Raw genomic sequence first — 12,749 nt, forward strand, 5'->3', positions numbered from 1 at the left:
GTCCCCGCCCGCGCCGCCACCCCCGCCCGCGCCCGGCCCCTCGCGCTGCCCCGCCGCCCCGTCGCGCCCAGCGAGCCACGGCGGGGCGGGGGCGGTGTCTCCCCCACCCCCGCGATCACATGGTGACCCCCGGCAGCCAATGCAGTGGACGCTAGGACCCTGCGGGCCGCGGGCGCCGCGACTGCACCGGCGCCGCCGCATTATAAATACTTCTCCAAAATGCGGCGCAGCTCCCTGCGCGCGCCCCGGCCGCCCGCCGCCTCCGCCCCGCGCCCCTGAGCCGCCGCCGCCGTCGCCGCCGCTGCTGCCGCCGCCGCCGCCGCCGCCGCCGCCGGTCCGAGGGCGCCGCGCCCTTGCCCTGGGCCCGGCCGTGCCCGCCGCCGCCCGGCCGCGTCCCCGCTGCCGCGCCGCCCGGCCGGGTGCATGCATTGTGGGCCTCCCGACATGGTCTGCGAGACGAAGATCGTGGCCGCCGAGGACCATGAGGCGCTGCCGGGGGCCAAGAAGGACGCGCTACTCGCCGCCGCCGGCGCCATGTGGCCCCCGCTGCCCGCCGCGCCCGGGCCGGCCGCCGCGCCCCCCGCGCCCCCACCTGCCCCGGTGGCTCAGCCTCGCGGCGGGGCGGGGGGCGCGGGGCCGCCGGGGGGGCGCGGCGTGTGCATCCGCGAGTTCCGTGCGACCGAGCAGGAGGCGGCGCGCCGCATCTTCTACGACGGCATCATGGAGCGCATCCCTAACACGGCCTTCCGCGGCCTGCGGCAGCATCCGCGCGCGCAGCTGCTCTACGCCCTGCTGGCGGGTCAGTGCGTCGGGCCCCCGGCTGCCGCAGTCCCTCGGGCCGGCGCGGAGCTCCCTCGCCCCGGCGTCCACGCGGACCCCGCGCCCGGCGCCCGGGGACCAGCCTGGGAAGCCCCCGCTTTCTGCCGCGCCGGGCAGGGCTGGCCAGGGGCGTGGGGATGAGCGCGGGGCCCAGAGCGGGCCAGAGCCGGGGAGGGTCCGGGGTCCACACCTGCGTCCCTGCCGCGCAGCTCCCCACCCCCCACCGCCTCCCCTGTCCCTTCCCGGGCATCCTGGGTGGGGGCGGGTGCCAGGGCAGGTAGCGCCCGCCGCGGCTGGGCCTCGGCGAGTGCCTAAATATAATCTGCGGGCGGGGGAGGCCGCCTCCCGCTCGGTGCTAATTTATGAGAGGAAGACAGCCGGCGCCGCGGGGGGTGCGCGCGCCTGGCACAGCCGGGGCGGTCGCAGAGGCCGGTCCCTGCAGGGTCTTTGGGTGCCCTTCCCCTCAGAGCTTCCTGCCGGGGAGAGGGAGTTCGCTCCCATTTTACAGATGAGGAGCTTGAGGCCGGGTGGGGAGAACGCGACTCCCCCAAGGTCATGGCAGCCGAAATGCGGCTGGAAGCCGTGTGGGGCCTCCCTGCCCTGTCCCTGCTCTCAGAGCGCCCGGACGCTAGCCAGGAAGGGCTCTTGCTGGGGCCCTGGGAAGAGGGGGGCCTAGGGCCCGGTGCGGGAACGTGGGACTTCCCTTCCCCCTTCCCCTCCCCCGTGCGGGGCCTGGTCTGCGGGGCAGCTCCCTGGCAGAATCTGCCCACCTTGGCTTCAGCAGGTCAGCGTGGGCAGGGCCCTTCCCAGCCCGGGCACCTGCCGTGTTTGGAGGCTTGTTCCAGGCGGTGGGGGTGGGTGGGGTGGTTGTCTTTACCGCAGGAAGCTTGGAAATAGGGAGAAGTAGAAAGCACCCGAGATGACCCCGGCTCCTCCACCGGGAGCGCGGCCCGGCGCGGCGTCTCCCAGGGCCTGGGGACCCCCCGCCGCGCCGCTGACCCGCGCCCTCTGCCCGCAGCGCTGTGCTTCGCCGTGAGCCGCTCGCTGCTGCTGACGTGCCTGGTGCCGGCCGCACTGCTGGGCCTGCGCTACTACTACAGCCGCAAGGTGATCCGTGCCTACCTGGAGTGCGCGCTGCACACGGACATGGCGGACATCGAGCAGTACTACATGAAGCCGCCTGGTGAGTCCCGCTCCTGCCCCTCCCCGCCCTCCGCCCCAGACAGCCCTCGGGTGCACCCACTCCAGCAACCTCAGGGCAGATTTGGGCGAGGGCCAGCGTGGGTGGGCCTGGGCCGGGGCCCCTGTGACCTGAGCCTTCTGGGTGACCGAGGCCTCTAGTGTCAGCGGGGCTGGGGGAGGCAGAGCCGGCTCCTCCCGCTGAGTGACCTGAGCTGGCCCTGCGACGCAGTGGCTCCACCATTCCCTGCTCTGGATGCGTCTCCCTGGTGTCTGCTGCGGTGGGGCAAGGGCCGCTGGGCTCTGTGGGTCTTATCTGGCGTGCCTTGGGGTTGCCTGCAGTGCCTGGCCCTGGGGGGAGGGGACTTGTGTGGCAGGGGCTGGGGGCCCTATTGGGGCACAGAGGATGGGGTGGCGGCAGGGGACCTGACCTTGAGCCTTGGCCTTCACTTCTGGCCTGATCTCTGGGCCATTTAGCTGGAGGGTTTTGTCCCAGCCCCTGTGGCCTTCTGTAGCTGGAGGGGCTGGAACTGGGCTCTAGGGGGGCGGGGGGTTGCTCTCCACCCCAGGCTGGCCCCCAGCCGCTGAGCCACACCGGTTCCCCCATGCCAGATGCCCCAGGGGCGAGGACTTTGCTCTCTGGGGTAGGAGGCTCTCTCAGATCCTGGAGGGTCTGTAGGCCAATGAGAGGGACAGAATGGGCCCAAAGGGTTGGGCAGGGTCTGTCAGTATCCCGGTCAGTGTCAGGGGAGGGGCAGCGGCTCCGGCATTGCTGGCTGCCATGCTCTACCCCCGCCCCACAGCCTTGGCGCCTGCTGCTCTCCTTGACCCTTTCCTAAACCCAAACAGAGCATCTGAGCAACCCCTGAGCCCTGGCCAGCCTCTGCTTGGGAGGGGAAATGGGCCATGAGGAAGCACAGGCCACAGCAACAAAGGGGGCTCTGGTGGGCACATGGGGCATGGCCTTCTCCCTCTGGGCTGTGGCCTCCCTGGTGTGAGGGAGTGGAGGGGTAGCTGGCAGGGCTGCAGGAACACCCCGTGAGGGCAGAGGTGGATAGCTGCTGATGGTCCATGCTGGATACCTTGGAGCTGCTTGGGCACATGGGCAAACTGAGTCCTGGAAGGAGTGAGGTGTGCCCAGGGCCACATGGTGCTGGGGGTTGTTATTCCTGGGATGGGCTTGATCTCTATCTGGTCTTGCATGGGTAGGTAGAGGCAGAACCCCTGGGTGGTGGGCAGGCCAGCTGGTGGGAGGGGTACTGGTCCAGGACTCCGTCCTTGGAGGTGGAGGTGTTGTGTAGGTAGGGAGATGGGGGGGTTGGGCGTGGGAGACCCCAGGGGCTCCAGGCCAGGGGGCCGAGAAGGGGCAGCCCTCCTGGGAACCCTGGAGCTGCACAGAGCTTGGAGGGCCGAGCTGCTCGGGCCCGTGGCACTGGCAGCGGTGCCTGGTGGCTCCCCCTGGGCTACTTCTCCTTGAAGGGCCCTCAGTACCCCCTTAACCGCCTGCCAGGCCTCAGCATCCAGCACTGAAGGAGATGGAGGTCCCCGCCATGGAGCCAGCGGGCTGGTGGCTGCGCAGAGCGGCAATGGGGAGGGATGGGAGGGCTTCCTGGGGCTGGGGGCAGGTGCAGAGCCTCCTTGAGGAGGAGGCCGGAGGGGCCACAGGCAGCCTGTGTGGCTCTCCACTGGCCAACCCCTTGGTCTACAGAGAGGTCTCTGGGTGTCACCTCTGCCTTTGGCTGCTGGAGGTGGCCGGGCTTCCCTTGTAGCCTGTGCCTGCAGGTTCCCTCCCACAACTGCCCCCACCTGCCCCTGCACCTCTCCTCCCCTGCCGGTTCCCCTCCCTGACGACCGCCACCTCCTGGCTTCATGCCTGACTTGAGGCGGGAATTGGGCTGTGCTGTGGATGGGGTGGTGGCCTGGCCACTTGGCTTACTGCCAGGAGAGGTTGGGACCAGAGGGGCCACCCGCCGTCCCCCACTTGGATTTATAGGAAAGCTCCTCCTGGGCTGCAGGGAGCCTTCTGGACGCACTTTGCTGACCGCTGCCCCTCGCGGCCTCTGGTGTGGGTGCTGGAGTTTGCCGTGATGGCCTGGGTGAACCTGGGTGGCCAGGAGCCACAGCAGTTTGGCTGCACCATGGCCTGTTCAGGGTGGCCCAGGCCATCGAGGCATTTGGGTCTGGAGTAGCTGGGCAGGGCAGGCGCCTGACTGGGCAAAGCCTACCCCAGCTGTTGGTCTCAGAGGAGGGACTCGGGCCTTTGACCACCAGTCTGAGCAGCGCAGCCTCCAGGCTTGAGTGGGTCCTGGCTATTGGGCTATTGGGTAACAGGTGTTGGGCTGGCTTTCTCTGCTTAAGGAGCTCTAGAGGGGGGCTCTACCTGCTTGTCCTGAATAGTGGCTGCCCCTCCCTTGGCTCCAGCAGAGCTAGGACCGGGGGGCTGCCGGGACTGGGTGTCCCACTGCCCTGACTTGGTGTCTGGCTGGAGGGGACCCCTACCAGCCCCTGGCCCTGTCTCACCCCAGAGGTGGAGGGGTCTCCCCAGCCTTCCTCACCGGGTGTCCCTGACCACCCTGTCCCCTGCAGGCTCCTGCTTCTGGGTGGCCGTGCTGGATGGCAACGTGGTGGGCATTGTGGCCGCACGGGCCCACGAGGAGGACAACACGGTGGAGCTGCTGCGGATGTCTGTGGACTCGCGTTTCCGTGGCAAGGGCATCGCCAAGGCGCTGGGCCGGAAGGTGCTGGAGTTCGCCGTGGTGCACAACTACTCCGCGGTGGTGCTGGGCACGACGGCCGTCAAGGTGGCCGCCCACAAGCTGTACGAGTCTCTGGGCTTCAGACACATGGGCGCCAGTGACCACTACGTGCTGCCTGGCATGACCCTCTCGCTGGCCGAGCGCCTCTTCTTCCAGGTCCGTTACCACCGCTACCGCCTGCAGCTGCGCGAGGAGTGACCGCCAGCGCTCACCCGCCTGCCACCCCGGCCGCCCTGCCCGCCTGTGCCCGCCTGCCCGCCGCCCGGCGCGGCCTCTGCTTTCAGACGCCCACCTGGCGTTTGGGTTGGGATTTCCCTTTTCAACATCCTGCGGTTGTCTGGCTGGTTCTGGGGGGTGCGGGGCTGTTGCTCTTCCGCGACACTGGTGGGGGTGGGTCATTTGTCGCCACAGCCCCTTGCCCTTCCCCACCTGCCCGGGCGGCTTGCCACCTGAAGAGTGGCATCTTGGACCACCGCAGTTGTCCACGACGCTGCCCTGCCCGCCGCCACTGGGGAAGGCCCAGCCTTGCTCACCAAGCACAGAACCTCGCAACAGAGCCCGGGGCCAGGCTCCGGCCCCGCCTGCGGCCCCAGCGCCACTGCCCGTGGAGGCCCGAGCTGGCCATGGCGCTGCTTTGCTCCGCGCATGCCGAGGGTGTGGCCCGGCCGAGCATGCCGCATGCACACAGCCCCGCCCTGCCGCCCTGCCCGGAGACCCGGGCCGGTGAGCGCCCCTGTCCCTGGCCCCGAGCTGGCCATGGGAGGGCCTGTCCCTGCCCCCACCCCCTGGAGGGCCTGGTCTGCCCCGCGCCACCCGGCTCTGTCCACGCCTGCTTTGCTCTGATGCCCTCCTTTCCTCTGGCTCCGGCCCTTCCCCTGCCTGGGCTGGGCTGGCTGGTGTCATCACCGGGGTGGCTCCCATGGCGTCCGTGGCACCGCCGGGGTGGGGGTCCATGGGATCCCTCTCCCCAGTGCCCACTGGATCACGGTGGCTTCTCTCAGATTTCCCTGGGGACCTCCTGTCTCTGGCTGATGGTCTACCCTGTGAATCTTACCAGCCCAGGCTGCTGCCAACAGCGCCCAGCCCACAGCTTCTCCCAGCCTGAAACCAACCCATTTTCTAATAAGTTATTTAGACAGAATAGCACTCTGCATGACTTTAATTCTTGGGACAAAACGGTAGTTTGTACCGTAAGACACAGTTTCTGGCCCAGTGTGATGGGGGTGGGTGGCCGGGTGGGTGGAGCGTTCTGCTGTTGGAGACCTGGAGGGAAACCCTGACTGGGTGTCATTTCCCACCATGGAGCACGCCTCCCAGCCCTGGCCTGCAGGGTGGGCAGGGTGGGGGGCAAGGGAGTCCGAAGCCTCTGGGAGGAGGGGCAGGGCACTGCCTTGGGCTGGGTGGGAAGAGGGTTGGCCGCCTCGGCTCCTGCTGGCCATGCTCCTGGTTTCTCCTTCCTGAGGTCCCAGGCGGGGGTTGCCCTGGGTGGGGGGGGTGGCCTGGAAGGGGAGACAGAGGAGGAGGGTGACACAGGTCGCACATCCAGCCTAGAGGCAGACCTGGCTTTGGTGGCAGGAGAAGAAACACTTGCCCAGACCCTTTTGTGTAGGGAATTGGGGAGGGGGTGTGGCAGGCAGGTGGGCCACGGAACTGGGTCCCGGGCACCAAGGCCACGTGCAGGGCCACGGACGGATGCTCCTCACGAGGCTTCAGAAGTGAGCGAGGGGACGGAGAAGCCCCGCGTCCGAGGGCCTTTTGTCCCGTTAGCAATTGAGGTGTGCAGAGCACTGTACAGACCCCACTCCCCTGTACATTCTCCCTGGAGGTGCCCGGTCCCTGCTCGGGGATGGGAGTTTTGTAGACTGTATAGAAATCGGCACCCTATTTTCTTGCAGCTAGATTTTGTTAATCTGGAAAATACAGACAGACGTGAAGTGTTTTAGCAAAATGGAAACAAACAGTTGTGCCTTTTTCCTCTTTTGGTTTGGTTTGGGTTTGGCTGGGGGCAGGAGGGGCAGGGCGGGCCAGGTGCAGTCAGGTCTTGGGAGTGTCATGTCGGGGTGCCACCAGCTTCCCTTGGTCCTGTGCCTTTGGAGCCTTGGGCTCCTGGGGTTAAGGGCACTTGGGGCTGGCTGTTGGAGCCCACCAACGCCAGGGCAGGGCCTGGAGGCCCAGGGACTGCCAGTGTCTCGTTGATACTGACCTGAGCTGGGCTCATAGCAGCTCCCCCTCCTGGGGGTTCTGAGAGTTCTGGGCAGTGTGGCCCTCTCCCATTCTGGTGGCACCTGCGCCCCTGAGTGACCTCTTCCCTGGCTGCACTGCCCTGTGGGTGGTGGGATGCTTGGCCTTTCTTTGTTGCTGCCAGGACTTGGTAGAGATGGCAGGAAGGGTGTGTGGGGTGGTTGTGTGCGGAACCCTGCCGCCCCCGAGGTGAGCGGAGGCACTGGCGTGCCTGCCAGGCTGGGGCGGAGCTGCCCGGAGCCCTCTCCAGGCCAATGTGCAGCTCAGTGGGGCCCTTGAAGGCCACTGGGGGGCAGATGTGTCCTCCCCCCGGGCTGGAGGCCAGGTGCCCTGGTGGGTGGCCTGCCCTGGGCCGCCTTGTCCCTCCAGCCCGGGATCTCACTGCTCTGCACATGTGCACTGACGTGAATTTTATATGTTTGTAGAAACTGATGTAACTTCTTCTACCTCTGAAGCGCCCTCCTGGGCCCTGCTGTCATGTGGCTGTTGTGGCTTCCCCGAGTGCTGGCCCCCTGCCCGCTCCCCATGGGTACCCACCACTCAGACTCTGCGTGGCGAGGCCCGGGGAAAGCCAGCCCGGGGCCCGGCACTGCGTAGGGGCCTGGGGCTCCTGAAATTCCTGTGTGTTTGGAAGCCTCTGTAGTGGGGAGGGCGTAACGCGGGAGGGGCTGGCAGTGCCCGGGGCCAGAGCTGGGCGAAGGAGGACATCCTCGCTGGACGAGCAGTGCAGGCCTGACGAGAGGCTCCGGGCAGCTGAGGGCTGAGGCGCCTTGGGATGCCCCGCACTGCCCAGAGCCATGGGTCTTGCTGTACTGGGGGTGGGGTGGCCCGTGTGGCTGCCACCACCCAGGTGTGAGCCGCTGCAGACCTGGCTCCTGAGGGTGGGAGGCCTGCTTGTGCTGAAGCTGCCATTTGGTCTGGCCCCCAGAAGGGCTCCTGAGTGTAGGGAGTTGAGCCCCGCAGCCATGGTGGCGTCTTCCCCTCCTTCCTCCGCCCAATGCCCAGCCTTGCTTCCAGCTGGTGTCATGCCTTGGGGCCAGGCAGCAGCTGAGAAGCTGCCCCCGGAGGGAGGGACCGAGGGCTGAGTTAGTCTGGCCTGAGGGGTGGATGGCTGGCCCTGGGGGAAGGCTGGGTCTGGGAGGCCCTGTGGACAGCAGGCCTGGGGCCACCCCTCTCCTCTGGGTGTCCTTCTCAGAGAAGATGGCAGAAGGTTGCAGGCCCTAGAGGGGATGGGCTGGGGACGCCCTGAGCTTCCTGGCTGTGTGGTAGGTGCTGAGGAAGCTCTCTGGGCCATAAGGACCTGGCTCCCCTCTGAGAGGCCCACCTGCCCCGGGGCACCCAGGACTGTGCCTGTGGCCTGAGGCCGGGAACTTGGTTTCCTGGGCTCTGCTGGTGCCTAGGATTTGTGGGGGCCAAAGGTGATTGCCCCGCCAGGCAGGGGGCTGTGTGGGCCCTCGTGGGGCCGCCTTCTTGTCAGTGCCCGAGGGACGGTGGAACAGTTGCCCCTGCGCCGAGGGAGCCCACTGCCGTCCCCTATGAGCTGGCGCTGCAGCTGCGCACCCTGTATTGCCTGCTGACTTGCTTGTGTCTGTTTGGAAGCAGTTTCTGTTTGGCCACAGGCCTGTGTGCCTGGGCTGATGGCCACAGAGCTGACACTTGGGGTTTGAGTTCCAGACTTGGCAGACCCTGGGATCCGCTTACTCCTCGGCGCCATGGCTGCTGTGCTTCCAATGGTGGCATGATGCCTCCTGGGGCCACAGCGGGGTGAAGGAGGGTGAGCCGGACATACCATTGTTGGATGTATTTTTTTTTTTAAAACAGCAATAATTAGCCATTTTAAAGGAGGGGTGTACCTGTGTGTGCATGTGCACGTGTTTGAGCATGTGTGTATGTGTGTGTGCAAGTGGGTTCTTGATATGTGTAGTGTGAACATGTGTGCATGTGTATAGGTGTGCATGTGTGAGCGTGTGCACATGTATGAGTGCATGTTGTGTATGTGCATAAGCATGTACACGTGTGAGCATGCATGTGTGCATGTCTGCACACGTGTGTACAGGTGTACATGTGCATGAGTTCTTGCATACCTGCGTGAGCACGTGTATGATATACGTGTGTGGGTGTGTGTGCATGTGTAAGTGTACATGTGTTTGTGTCGGGTATGCATGAGCATGCACGTGTATGAGTGTCCATGTGTATGCATGAGCACGTATACATGTGTGATGCACATGTTCCTGTGTACTTCTCTGAGGGGGCACATGTGTATGAATGGGTGCGTGTGTACATATGCGTATGGTGTATGTGTACTTGTGTATGCGTGGGCGTGTATGCGTGAGTCCTTGCGTGTGCTGGTGTATGTGTGGGCATGCACGTGTATGGATGTACATGTGAGGTGTACATGTAGTGTATATGTGTGTTGCATGAGCATGCACGTGTGTGAGTGCCTGTGTGTGTACTTGCATATATGTGGCTGTGCAGGTACCCGGCGGTGGTGAGCTGGCAGTGCCCGGGGAAGCAGGTCCTACCCACCAATTCCCTGCTGGGCCCCCGGCCCTGGGCAGAGCCTCCCTGGCCCCTCTTGCCCCTCAGTGGGGCAGGGCCTCGGTGGACGGCCTGGGCAGCTCCAGGGCAGGTCCAGGGAGGCCAGGCTTGGGGAGCGCAGGGGGTGGGGTTCACCTGCTGCTGTTTGTTCCCGAAACTGTACTGTGAGCCCACGGCGGGGGCAGATTGTTCTGAGGCCCCAGATGTGCCAAAACAGCCCCCAGGGTGGGGGCAAGCGCGTTCTGAGGAGAGGGGCTGCGGGGGCCTGGGGTGGGTGTGCGCCCCTCCCCTGGATGGCCCCCAATGCTGCTGTTTTTCAATAAAACCAGAGTTGAAGGCACCTGGCTCCTGTGCTCTCTTGAGGCGCCTCCTGCCCACTGTGTGGCAGGGCTGGCTTTCAGGGATGTGGGCCCCCACCCTTGGTGCCCCAGTTTGGCCCCTGCCGCCTCCCCCTTCTCCCCTGGCCACCCCCTTTCCTCACCTTGGCTCCCCTACACCTGGCCAGGCTGCCCTGCAGCCAGCACTGCCCCCTGGAGGGAGTGTAATCTGGGAGGTGGGGCAGAGAGGCTTGGTGGCCTCATGGGCTGAGGCCCCTCCCCCAGCAGGCACCCAGCCGGGTGGGCTCTGCCCATTCACTCTCAGGCCCGGGATCCCCCTGAGCAGCTCCTGGGCTCTGCCCTCCCCCAGCTCTGTGCTTGGCCCTGGGCACTCTTAACTCTTGGCAGAGAGCTTGGCCCCCAGCCCCTGCCCCCACACCATCCTTGCCACCCCAGTGGGACTCCCGGCCAGGCCCACCAGGCCCTGCTGCCCTGTCCTCCTGGGTCTGAGGTTCCCAGTTCTCGTGGTTATGCCCATCCTTGCCCTGGCAGCCCCAGCACCTGCCTGGCCCCTTGGAGGAACAGTGGTGCTGAGGGAGGGTGTGAGGTGAGTGGGCATTAGAGCCCACCAGGATGGGGGTGGACCCCCAGTGTCTGTGAGGGAGGATGCCAGGTCTGGGGTCCAGGCCGAGGGTGCTGCAGCTCAGGGCTGTGGTGGGGAGCAGGGTGTTGGGGGGGGTCTTGCAGACAGACATGGGGTGGACACAGACCCCTGCCCTGGCAGATCCCTGTCAGGATGCCAGTCTTGTTGGCAGAGGGACTCCTGGAGTCTAGGGGTCCCCCAGCTCCATAGCCCGGTCCCCTGGGCCGCTTTCCTGGTAGGGGTTTCCTTGGCCCGGCTTCTGCCTTCTCCACCTTCCCAACCCGTGCTGCCAGGCCCTCCAGCCAGGACCCTGGAGGAACCCCAAGCTGCGAGTATCTTTCCAAGGGCAGGGGCAGGGCTGCCCCTCAGCCTGGAGGGCTAGGCAGCCTTGGCCTGGGCTCAGGTAACCAACAGCAAAGCCCATCTGGGACATCCCACTGAAACTGCGGCAGGACGGAGGCCTGGGTGCAGTGGGTACATCAAGGCCTGGCGGGGCCTGGTGGGGCTCAGAGTGCTGCCCAGGGAATGGAGGCAGGGGCAGCACCGCGCTGGCAGGAGGGCCCAGCAGTGGTTACAGGCAGCTCCCTGGATCACTGGGACGTCCCACCACACTGGGGACAGGCCCGGTCACCCACGACCCACACACATGGGAGGCGGTGAAAATGTTTTTGATGCCGGGAGAAAACCAGGCTGTCTCGGCCAGAGTGGGTGTCCTCTTCCTGGGGAGAAACCAAATGCTTCCTTGAGACACAGGATGGGCACCTGGCTCCCCCCAGGGGGCAGGAAGAACGAAGAGGGGCGAGGCTGGCGTGGCACAGCAGCAGGACTGTGATCTGGACCCAGCTGTCCCTGCCTCCCCAGCGCCACCCATGGTGTCAGGCAAATGCTGCATAATTGAAGGGAAGAAGGAACGGACTTCCAGCACCCACAGACCACAGCAGCGAGGTCCCGGCCAGTTTATTGTGATGACCCAGGTCACCCAGAAAAGATGACCCATGTTCAGTGGGCACAGGCAAGCCGCGCGGGTGACACAGCCGCCATTTGAAAGAGGGCAGGGTGGTACACGTGGTGGGGGGGGCCACTGCTTAAACCCACAGCGCCATCTGCACCCCGTATACTCACCCCGGCTGGCCTCCTGCAGTGGCACCAGGTATCCCCACGCGCAGCCAGCACCTTGATGGTGAGCCTGAGTGCTGGCCGCTCTGTGGGTGGCGCCCACAGAGGTGACAACCCTGAAGGGTGCAGGGGGCCCTGTGCCCCACTTTAAGGGATGCTCTTGGAGCCCAGACCCAGACGTTGGTAAGGAAGTACATGGAAGGGGCTGAGGCACCCGGGGCGGGGGTGGCCTGAAAGCAGGACCCCAGGAGCACATTTCCAGGGGCCACCACAGAGACAGGGAGCCATGGTACAGGGTGAGGATGCAGCTGAAATCCTGGCTGGCGCAGTTTTGAGCCCTGTGACCTTTTGGTGCCTCAGTTTCCCCACGTGCAAAGGGGGGATCGTGTTGGTGCCTCTGTCGCAGCCCGCTGTGAGGTGGAGGCGAGTCACAGGTGTCTTGCTGGGATGGCAAGCGAGGCCACTGTGCATGAGGGAAGGCAGGGGGCACGTGGGATGGGAAGAGTCTGGAGGGGCTGCTTGGAGCACTGGCTGGCTGGCGGGAGCCAGCCTGTTTGCAGCCACTGGTCACCAGCCTGCAGGAGGCTCATGGGAGAGACCTTGTGTCCTGAGAGCATGTGACCCCAGACGCCCACAGGTCCTCGGTGGCCCCCAGGCCGTGTCCATGGCGGAGGCCTGCAGTGGGTGGGCAGGCCTTCTCATAGAGGGGCTCCTCTGGTCCTCCTGACGCATCAGTCAGGAACACAAGCTCCAGGGGCCTCAGTGCCTGCGGGGAGACTGCGTTCTCTCCGTCTCAGTACAGGGCTGCACGCTGGGCTGGCCTGGGAGGACGGTGCACGCCCTGGGCCATGGCTTCCTGAAGCAAAGGGAGCCAGCAGTGGGGGGACACCACAGGGCGTCAGAGCTGGTGGCTTCTTGGACACCTGCCAGGGGTGAGCAGCTGCTGAGCCACGAGGGAGCCCTTCCCCTGGAATCCGTGGGGGAGAGAACCAGGAGTGCCTACCCTCTCTGGAGTGTCTGGCCCAGACCCAGCCTGGGTCACTCCCATTTTGGGGCACTCAGCCCTGCCCCGGCCAAGTGGCTGGGGGTTGTGGACGCGACATTTCCCACGCACAGGAAGAATTCACTCAGACAGGATGA

General features: G+C 65.8%; 1 protein-coding gene across 7 annotated transcripts; it reads left to right on the forward strand.

The window, feature by feature from the left end:
* The first annotated feature begins 208 nt into the window (after positions 1 to 208).
* On the forward strand, positions 209 to 9,873 carry NAT8L (N-acetyltransferase 8 like). Of its 7 annotated transcripts, none has more exons than XM_078002992.1 (4): positions 209 to 248; positions 691 to 799; positions 1,838 to 2,002; positions 4,585 to 9,873. In XM_078002992.1, exons 2-4 carry the CDS (start codon positions 721 to 723, stop codon positions 4,950 to 4,952), a joined length of 612 nt encoding a protein of 203 aa, XP_077859118.1. In that variant the 5' UTR covers positions 209 to 248; positions 691 to 720; the 3' UTR covers positions 4,953 to 9,873. The 7 variants fall into 7 exon arrangements, 6 of the variants coding, with proteins under 6 accessions (XP_077859118.1, XP_077859120.1, XP_077859117.1 ...); XR_013417675.1 differs by having other exon boundaries at positions 233 to 799; positions 4,585 to 7,213; positions 7,738 to 9,873; XM_078002994.1 differs by having other exon boundaries at positions 233 to 306.
* Positions 9,874 to 12,749: the final 2,876 nt, after the last annotated feature.

This window comes from Macaca mulatta, chromosome 5, assembly GCF_049350105.2.
Source record: "Macaca mulatta isolate MMU2019108-1 chromosome 5, T2T-MMU8v2.0, whole genome shotgun sequence".
In the NCBI taxonomy this organism is placed as follows: Eukaryota; Metazoa; Chordata; class Mammalia; order Primates; family Cercopithecidae; genus Macaca; species Macaca mulatta.

Bases quoted from the DNA above. Each gene is read 5' to 3' on its own strand.
- NAT8L (XM_015128720.3), top strand. From the start codon at position 424: ATGCATTGTGGGCCTCCCGACATGGTCTGCGAGACGAAGATCGTGGCC. The intron at 800-1,837 runs GTCAGTGCGTCG...CTCTGCCCGCAG, and splicing joins GCTCTACGCCCTGCTGGCGG to CGCTGTGCTTCGCCGTGAGC. The intron at 2,003-4,584 runs GTGAGTCCCGCT...TGTCCCCTGCAG, and splicing joins GTACTACATGAAGCCGCCTG to GCTCCTGCTTCTGGGTGGCC.